This window comes from Schistocerca serialis, chromosome 1 (genome assembly GCF_023864345.2).
Source record: "Schistocerca serialis cubense isolate TAMUIC-IGC-003099 chromosome 1, iqSchSeri2.2, whole genome shotgun sequence".
NCBI classification, from domain to species: Eukaryota; Metazoa; Arthropoda; class Insecta; order Orthoptera; family Acrididae; genus Schistocerca; species Schistocerca serialis.
In genome coordinates this window covers 385,147,133-385,157,651 of record NC_064638.1, presented here as the reverse complement: position 1 = coordinate 385,157,651, position 10,519 = coordinate 385,147,133, and the positions used below count along the sequence as shown (strand labels likewise).

The window sequence follows — 10,519 nt, the reverse complement described above, 5'->3', positions numbered from 1 at the left end:
TGAATCACCAGGAGGCATGCCATGTGAGAGTTTCTTCCCTGAAGAACTGATACTCAGGTTACTTTCAACAGTGTGGCTTTGTGAACTGGTTACCACGGAATTTCCTTTTATTGAATTTCTTGCTGCATGGCATAGTTCACATTTATTACACACTAAAGGAAATGTACTTCCTCAAATATATGTAGCACTTGGGCAACAAACATTCAGTAACACATGAACAAACTGCTTCAGCGAAACAAAAGTAAATACTAGCAAAGATAATCATTTACAGACACTAGAAACGTGCACTGTTACCAACATACAATGTATCATACGTATAATTGCTGGAAACAGAAAGTTCACAGTTCTTTCCGAAATAATACTGGTTTCTGTAACAGAAATAAAGGGGCCGCGGCAGCATACATGAGCGTAACTTTAAAATTTGGCATGTATAGATCATTTTCAATTTAAAACCCTATAATGTATATATCAATTTAATCTGGAAAGACTATAGACTTTAATAAAATCATAAATTTCTTTTGGTTTTTCCACCATTTATAACTACCCTGTATCCTTAAGATTCTGCGTAAAATGTGACCTCCTACATATCCTATTAGCCAGGAGATCTTTGTGTTTTTTCATAATGGGTGGTTTGTTCTGCTTTTTCTAAGTGATCATCCAGTCATGCTTCCCTGCTGTCTTTTACAGTGAAGCTATTTCACTGGCCAAGAAGACATCTTTGATTGGTTATGCAGATCCATTTCGTATTGCTTAATGGATGGCCCTCCCTGCCGCAGGATGTTTACTACATATCATCATCAACATCATTGTTGTCTTTGTCATATAGCGATGTTTGCATGGTTTTATATGATGACTACATCACCTCTGTGGCATACTTTTAGGGAACTGATGATGTAAGACAATATTTAATTGTGCATACATCTTTACAAAAGTTTTAATGACTTACTCTCACCAAAATAAGTACAGATTGGTGCTTGTTGTGACTGTCTGCCTAGTGATAACACATTATGAAAACATTATTCAACCATTATTGAGGAAGAGAAATAATTTCTAGCTGGTTTAATAGGCCAAAAGTATGTTTTATTCAGCTTAAAATTTAAAATGTGACTTGGTACATATCACATAGTTAACACCACATAGTTCACACAAAATTTACATGTTATGGATTTGTATCATGAATACAGAAAATGACAGACAAGTAGTTTTAATACGGAGTGGGTTCAAATTCTTTTGTGTAAAGAGGTATACAGAGTAAAACCCTAATGTCTATTTAATACAAATCTTTTTGTAGTTATTCAAAATCCACAAGTTACTCAACATGGAATACAAGGATTGTATCTGAGAATCTTCTGTGACGAAAAGACATCACTCCATCTAAAACTTTGCACTACACTTACTCTAATTTGAAGAGTAGTTTTGCACTGCAGTGATGATTTTATAATTAAAAGAGCAGAGTGTAGGGTGCATTCACAGTCTGTACAAAGCAAATACGATTATCATTGTAGGTGAAAAAAAGAGAGAGAAAAATATGCACAAGATGTACACCATATAAAAGACAGCTTGAAACAGAACTGTCATTTGTGACTGAATGAGAAAAGACAAGTGACTGTCTTGAGTCCAGTAGCTACAGTACAAAAAGTTACTCACAGGAAGGTATTTACAGTTATTTCTTTTCAGTCAGTTTGTGGGAACAGAATTGAAGATAACTGACATTATTTACAGTACTGGACGTGTTTCAGTTATTAAATATTGTTATCATAGTGTCTTTTGTTTTCTTAAATGTACTGACTAACACACAATGCCTTTTGTTATTGTTGTGTGCCAAGCATTTGGCTTCTGTTTGAGTAAACACTTCATCTGCTCTGGAGCCTCACGAATTGAATCAATTCCATATTTTTTTTGCTGTTAGAACAAAAATAATATTTTTATTCCATCACTGTAACAATGATTGGTATAGAACTCTGTCACTATTTAAAATTCCAATGATGAAAAAATACTGCCACCAATTACAGTTTCATCAAATGAATGATTTATTTAACTGTAAATAGCTTTGGACATATCTTCAAAACGTGAGCTTCTTTTCATGATCTAATCCATTATTTTAGAAGGAGAATTCTTTTGAGAGTCTGTAGCTAATGAAGTAGTCCACAACTACACTTTATTTTTGTTGTACTTATTCACTTTTTTGTGACAAGTTCAGGGGTTGCACCCCAGTTCTCAGGCACTCATTCATGTACACAGCCAAGCTGTTACGGTAACCTGGAATCTGACATCATCATTGGTCACATTGACAATGTCAGATTCCAACTTAACAGATCTGCTTCATAGGGGTTAGTGTTGTACCTTGACAGTAGTGTACATTGGAACACGATGTTTCCTGGTTGTAATTTCAAAACAGTGAGGGCACTGGCAGATTTGCCAGCAGATCTGACTAGCTCACTAGGGGACTAGCTCACCCTGTACTTCTAACTGGTCAGTCAGTCAAAAATTCCTGTGCCTCTATTTTATTTATTTATTTATTTTTTAGCTCTTCTGTGGTTTTACTTCTGTTTTAATCGCAGGTGTACCATGTTTCACTATTTTTCCCTTGTCTTATGGAGTGTGATATAGAGTGAATGTATGGTCAATGCATGTGAGGTTAGAGTGAGCAAGTGATTGTGTGAACATTTTCAGCCCTTTTATCAACATTCATTTCTTTTAATATTCACAAGGGCACTGATAATCTCGCTGCTGAGTGCCCGTAAACACCAAAAACATACATACTCAATTTAGTGACCTACTTTAGAATCACACTAGAGACTACCACAAGCAGTTTCTGGCACTTTTTACTGTTTTAGTCATCATGGGACATGAGGTTGTGTTTTGTGCAGCATTTGTAAATATTTTTAGTTCAACATATTTAAGTGACTGTGTAATATAGTAAAGTTATGTGGAGGATATTGTTAATTATTCAGTTACACAGTTTTGTGGAGAGTAAAACTCTACATATTTTTAGAACTGGTTATATAATGTGTGCACAGTTGAGCACATTGGTTGTGCAACATCTCGTACCTTGTAACAGGAGGTGGTCTTCTACCATGGAACATGTGACATTTAAAAATGAACTGATTTTTTTAGTGTATTAACGATTTTACCAGTCTTGAGAATGTAAACTTGTGCTAGTTTTCCTTAGCTTCTGTTTCAAAATGTGTGTAACTTTTAGTTGGTAATTGATAATACTTCTACTTAATTTGATTTCACTTATTGATTAATGGTTTTTAGCAGAATAGTAATGTAACAGATAGACTCTTTAATATGGTATTGACAAGATTTTCTCAAGTGCAAAACTTTTATATTTCATTATTTGTTCTGAGGTACATGGCCATGCTGTAGCTTGGAAAATATTTTCACATTTGGAAATTCACTTTTGTAGTAATTTTTGTAATTTTGGAAAAGACTGCAGCATATGGAAAGTGAATGCTATCACCTACAAATGGAATAAGAAAATATGTTAAAGTTCAATTACAGAGCTGACTAGAGGGAACGATCTGAAAAGTGTTCCATGGTGCAACATTCTCGCCTACACAAACGAGTATTGAAGAACGAGACTGTGCCCCTGAAAATAGTACCAAAAAACTGAAACAAATAAAATGAAAATAAAGTGTAGCTGTGGGACATCAATTTTTGAAATAAATGACAAACTTTCCTTGTGTAAATTAGGTACTGGTATACTTTGTCCTGGGATTTTTCCTAAAATTAAATAAAATGTCTTCTGTGTACCATGTTGACTTACAAGTAGACTTGTGTACACCCAAGTTTGCCAGCCCTGCAGATCTGCAGATTGTATTCTGTACTGTTTTCGAAAACACACCCATCGCATTTTGAAAAAAAAAAAAAAAAATCTTTTCCTCTGAGTGATAAATAATGTGCAGGTTGAATGAAAAGTGTATGCTGCCATCTGAAGTTGAGCTTAGGCCCGAAACTGGAGACGAGTATATAAATTCTTCATTCGAGTAAAGTACGACTGACTTCAGTGTTGTTTTCTCACAGTTCTGTTTTTGTTTAGTATCCTGTTGTACATTTGCCACTAGTGCACAAATGGATCCACTTGTTTCTGTCCTGAAACCAAATGTGGGTCAGTGCTGCCCTTGTCCGCGAGCACATATTTTCTCGATCGGGCCTCTCTTCGCAGTAAGTCTGGCGATCGATTTGGGTGTTGCGTTTCTGCTGGAAACTATGTCACAGGGAGGAGAAAACGTGAACCAGCAACTTGTTGTTTACAGAGTACGATTGTTTGTCACTGGGTTCAGAGGAGAGGCTGACAAGAAGTAAGAAACTTGTGCGCCGGGGGATCACGCTATTGGGAGTTGGGCACTGTGGAGGGGCGCTGTGGCCTAGACACTAGCGCGGCCGGCTTCCATCTTGTAGCCCTTGACGGCGACGCAGTTGCAGAGTCCACGCCACAGGCTGCGCGCTTTGGAAGGCCTGTGGTCGGAGCTGCCGGCGGCACCGTTGGCCGTCGCTGCCGCGGTCGCCGTGGTGGTGGTAGTGGTGGTGGGGGGCGTGGGCCCCCCGTGGGGGCGCACCTTGTCCCCCGCGCTGTCCGCCACCGCCCCGCAGCCGCCGCCCCCGGCCACCGCCCCCGGTCCGCGCCCGCCGCCGCAGCCGCGGATCGCCGCCCCCTCGCCGCCCCACGGCCACCGCAGCGTGCGCAGCAACGTCGCGCGGAAGTCCTCCGAGAAGAGGCAGTAGATGTAGAAGGTGAGCGAGTAGTTGGTCACCTCCAGCAGGTTGGCGACGGCGCGGAACACCTGGTACGGGAAGCGGCTCAGGTTGCCTTGCGACAGTGTCACGTTCAGGATCACCATGGGCGATACGCACACCTGCAACACCGTAGTTGAGCCCCATCTTAACGTATTTGACGGCAATATTACAGCAAGTTATTTTTTTTTTTCAAGAGAACTTGCAATGAGAGGTTTTGCCTTTTCTTGTTTAGTCTTGTATTTCACATGTTATAAATATTCTGCTGATGATGATGAGTCCCATGCTTCTTTACAGAGCGAAGGGGAACGACGCGGGAGACCCGCGCCGCCTTACTAGGCAAGGTCCTAGTGGAGGTGATTTGCCATTTCCTTCCTCCGACCGTAATGGGGATGAATGATGATGATGAAGACGACACAATAACACCCAGTCATCTCGAGGCAGGAAAAATCCCTGACCCCGCCGGGAATCGAACCCGGGACCCCGTGCTCGGGAAGTGAGAACGCTACCGCGAGACCACGAGCAATACAAACAGTGATCTAGTTAGAAAGCCCGTAAGATTTTACTAAAAATTGAGAACGGTGAAGTAATTTTTAGGGATCCGTGCCTCAATCTCTAAAAACGGAACCCTTTTAGGATCGCTCTGTTGATTAGCGTGGGGTCTAGGTTTGCAACAACAGATATAATTGCTTGAAAGTAATCAGGGCAATTAAGATGTACTTAATTGGTGATTTGAGGGAAAACTGAAATATTTTACGAACAACTGCTGCTAGTTGTGCAAATGAACTGTCTGCATACATAATTAAGCGTAATTAAGTTTGTGCGGAACCCTCAGTGCGCAACTCCTACTCGCACCTGGCCTAATTTTTTTATATTATGCGGGAGACTATTGCAGATTAGTATAGCACCTTTTGTAACGAAAATTTGAAAAGCGTATGTCCTTACTGACTGGACGTGGAACTTCCCTTTTTGGTCAAATTTTTAAGCAGAACGGAAACAAGGCTTTAGAAATTGCTCAATGTATTTTTGTCCAACTGTTATGAACCCTTCTCATCAGGGATGAGCAGATGTATCACTACCAAATTTATGTCACGTACAGATATTAAGGTCCATGGACCCTTGGCGGTATAAAAATTTTAAGCTTCGAAGTTAATTCAATCAAAAGATGTGGCCATTTATGTCACATATTCTGGTACTCGAAAACCTACTCATTAAAACCTGTAGGATGCTTTCTGTTCACTCATAATCATCAAATTTGGCAAGATGCAAGGTTTCACAGTGTAACCAAAGGAAAAAATCCGGAAACTGTTAATGTCTAAATATATCGCACGAAAAAATATGTCTTTATCCTTCGTCATCAGATTTCAAACTTGAAATTAAAACATTCTCGAAAGATCTGGAATCCCTGAGACATATCTGGCCAGTATCAATGTCGTTAACAGGCAAAAATCGTCGATATCCTCGAATTCCGGAATGGATGTACTGTCTGTATACATAATTAAGCGTAATTAAGTTTGTGCCTAACCCTCAGTGCTCAAGTCCTACTCGCACCTGCCCAATTTTTTTTATATTACGCTGGAGACTATTGCGAATTAGTATAGTACTTTTCGTAACGTAAATTTGAAAAGCATATGTCCTTATTGACTGCACGTGGAGCTTCCCTTTTTGGTCAAATTTTTAAGCAGAGCGGAAACAAGACTGCAGAAATTGCTCAATGCATTTTTGGCCGAATTTTGATAGCGAAACAAAGAGTGTGAAATGGCAAATGGGGTATCGAGCTGATCAAAGCGAGGTATAGTTTTGCACATAGACACCTTAAGAGCAATCGCGGTAATTAAGAAACAATTAGTGGTTCGAAGGAAAATTACGCAATGAATTTTTGTCAGAATTTTCATACCCATACAAATGTAGGGAAGTGGGCGATGGGATATGAAATTGACCAGCGTGGGGTCCAGGTTTGCAACAACAGATATAATTGCTTGAAAGTAATCAAGGCAATTAAGATGTAATTAATTGGTGATTTGAGGGAAAACTGAAATATTTTACGAACAACTGCTGCTAGTTGTGCAAATGAACTGTTAAAAATTTCTTCTCTTCAAAGACGGCTATTTGGTGCACAAAAAGTTACGTTATTATGATAGTTCGCTATCAAAAATTTTTTAAATAAAAATTAGAAAACGGTCAAATGTTTTATGAAAAGATTTTTTTAAAGTATGAAGTAAAATATGTTAGAGAAACATTTTGGGCGTCTTTGAATGATGCTCGAACCCTTGTACAGCTAATGAGGTGCCTATTGAGGATTTAAAGTTCAGTGTTGAACTTAGAATTTCAGAATCTCAACGAGTACCAGAGGATATTTGTTTGATGGATTATGTGGGCCGTGGAGTCTCCTGTTGTGTGGCATTGTAGAAATGCGCGTTGAATGTTTCTCTGTTCTATTCCATTTCTTACCTTCAGACAAATCATGTCAAAAAACATTTGACCTTTTTTACCCCTTCTATCATGTTCATGGATATTTAAGTTTTTGTTAATGTATACTGCAGATTGAAAAACACGTCTCGCATGCGGACGAGGGAGGAAATGTACGTTTTAATAGAGCTAAGATAGCAATTTTACTCACGTCCATTTCTGTAAACAAACTGTGTGATTTGCGAGTCAGATACAGCAGACAACTTCTCGCAAATCACTGTCAGGAGCACTTTTCGTATGATGCAGCACCAACCATGATGGAAACCACTTACAGTGTACTTCACGATGAGTTCACGTTCCGTGTGGGTATGGCTTTACACTGCAGTGATTGTCGAAGAAATAGTTTTCGTACTGTACAACCAACCAATCAAGACGTACCAAGGATCTGAGTTAGGATTTGGGGTAGGGGATTAAGTTATTGTGCGCTTTTGACACAGCTCAGTGAGCCTTGAGCAGCCGCTGGTGAAGTATCAGTGCAGCAGCAGTGCAGTAGCGAGTCGCATATTTAGCTTTCATATTTGTTTTGTAGCTTGATTCTTAATTTCTTTCCGAGTGTTTGTTCGCTTGCAAATTTAATTACATAAAATCCTTGCGTATTCTCGTATTTGAGAGGAGTAATATTGCTTATTGATAGCCATAGAGTGTAAATTCGCGGAGTCGTTAGATATTAGCAGTAGGATGGATAGGGTGTGTGCGTGTTGTGTGCGGGCGCAGGAGGAACTGGCCGCGGTTAGCAGCTGAGCGTGCTATTGGCCACGGTCAGCCGCCTTCAGGATGCTACCTCGAGGTGCAGCGACGGCGGAGGGTCTGGCGCGTCGCTTGAGGGACTCCAGGTGTCGCTAGCTGCGTCCGCTGACTCAGCCGCCGAGGCATCTTCTGGTGTACCCGGTGCGTTGGGGCCGCCCTCACCTCAGGGAGAGTGGCGGACTGCAACGCGTTCGCTTCGCTCGAGGCGGAGGGCCAATGAGGAGGCTGGCCGGCTGGCCTCGCCCGTTCATCCTGTCAGTGGACAGGTGGCCGCTCCTTCAGCAGGGCCCGACCAGGCACACGGGGGCAAAGGCTTGCTGGTTGTTGGGAGTTCCAACGTTAGGAGGGTGATGGAGCCCCTCAGGGAAATAGCGTACAGGGCTGGAAAGAAATCCAACGTGCACTCGGTTTGTCTGCTGGGTGGCCTCATCAAAGATGTGGAGGCGGCCTTTACTGCGGCTATCGAGCGTACGGGGCGCAGTCGTCTGCAAGTAGTTGCTCACGTCGGCACCAATGATGCCTGTCGCTTGGGTTCTGAAGCGATCCTCAGTTCGTACAGGCGGCTGGCGGATATGATGAAGACCGCTGGCCTCACACGCGGGGTGCAAGCAGAGCTCTCTATTTGCACCATCGTTCCCAGAGTGGAACGGGGTCCTTTGGTTTGGAGCCGAGTGGAGGGTCTCAACAAGAGGCTTCGTCGACTCTGTGACGGTCTTTGCTGCAGATTTCTAGACTTGCATTATTGGGTGAGGAATTGTAGGACGCCCCTAGATAGGTCAGGGGTGCACTACACAAAGGAAGCTGCTACTCGGGTAGCAGAGTACTTGTGGCGCGCACATGGTTTTTTTTTTTAGGCTAGGCAGTAGTGCGAGGTGTCCTGATGAACACTCACCAGTCGACGTGCAGGCAGGGAAATCAGGACGCGCTCAGTATAAAGACACTTCAGCTATCAAGATATTAGCAGTAAATTTTCTGAGTGTTCAGGTTAAAGTTCTTGAATTTACTGCCCTCCAGGAAGTGCGTGGCGCGCAAATTATTCTCGGGACTGAGACCTGGCTGAACCCTGAGATAGGAAGTTCTGAAATATTTAGTGAGGGTTGGATCGTGTATCGGAAAGACAAATTAGATACTGTAGGAGGTGGTGTCTTCATTGCAGTTGACAAAAATATGGTGTCTACTGAGGTCGAAGTAGAGTGTGATTGTGAAGTTATCTGGACACGTTTAACAGGGCTAGGGGAAATAAAGTCAATTGTGGGTTGTTGTTACCGGCCACTAGGTTCCACTATGACAGTTCTAGAATCATTCAAAGGGAGTCTACATTCTGTATCGCAGAAGTACCCGGATCATGCTATATTAGTCGGAGGCGGCTTCAACCTACCTAGTATAGACTGGGATGTCTATGAATTAATTACAGGCGGTACAGACAAGACGTCGTGTTAATTACTTTTGAACACATTATCCGAAAACTGTCTTGAGCAGCTAAATCGACAGCCAACGCGTAATGGAAATATTTTAGATCTGGTAGCCACGAACAGACCAGACCTCATCGACGGTGTCAGTGTTGAGACAGGGATTAGTGATCATGATGTTGTCATTACGACTATGGTTACGAAAGTTAAAAAGTCAGTCAAGAAGGCTAGGAGAGTATTCTTACTAGAAAGAGCGGATAAGCCGTTGCTAGCATCCCACTTAGTAAATGAATCGACTTCATTTACTTCCTGTACGATGGACGTTGAATAATTATGGACAAATTTTAAACACATTGTAAACCACCCATTGGATAAGTATGTGCCAAAACAGTGGGTTACGGACGGAAAAGACCCACCGTGGTTTAACAGCGCAATTCGGAGAATGCTCAGGAAGCAAAGGCACTTGCACTCGCGGTACAAGTAAGATCGGGAGAATGAGGACAGGCAAAAGTTAGTACAAGTAAGATCGGGAGAATGAGGACAGGCAAAAGTTAGTAGAGATTCGTGCTGCTGTAAAAAGAGCGATGCGCGAAGCATTCAACCACTACCAGCGTCATACCTTAGCAAAAGATCTTGCTGAAAACCCAAGGAAATTCTGGTCTTACGTAAAATCGGTAAGCGGGTCGAAGGCTTCCATCCAGTCACTCACTGATCAGTCTGGCCTGGCAACGGAAGACAGCAAAACGAAAGCTGAAATTTTAAATTTAGCATTTGAGAAATCTTTCACGCAGGAGGATCGTACAAACATACCGCCGTTTGAGTCTCGTACAGATTCCCGTATGGAGGAAATAGTGATAGACATCCCTGGGGTTGTGAAGCAGCCAAATGGGTTGAAAATAAATAAATCGCAAGGTCCTGATGGGATTCCAATTAGGCTTTACAGAGAGTACTCTACTGCATTGGCTACTTACTTAGCTTGCATTTATCGCGAATCTCTTGCCCAACGTAAAGTCCCGAGCGACTGGACAAAAGCGCAGGTGACGCCGGTATATAAGAAGGGTAGAAGGACGGATCCTCAAAATTAGAGACCAATGTCCTTAACATCGGTTTGTTGCAGGATTCTCGAACATATTCTCAGTTCGAATATAATGAAT

At 41.9% G+C, this 10,519-nt stretch overlaps 1 protein-coding gene across 1 annotated transcript in view; it reads right to left on the bottom strand.

Annotated features, from left to right (window-relative positions):
• Nucleotides 1-4,380: 4,380 nt before the first annotated feature.
• Nucleotides 4,381-10,519, bottom strand: part of LOC126474796 (probable G-protein coupled receptor AH9.1) — a gene marked incomplete at its 5' end in the record, with an annotated part of 76,302 nt that continues 70,163 nt past the window's right edge. The window contains 2 exons of the mRNA XM_050102306.1: nucleotides 4,381-4,565; nucleotides 4,667-4,862. Coding sequence (XP_049958263.1) covers nucleotides 4,381-4,565; nucleotides 4,667-4,862 — 381 coding nt within the window. The remainder of the gene's footprint in view (nucleotides 4,566-4,666; nucleotides 4,863-10,519) is intronic.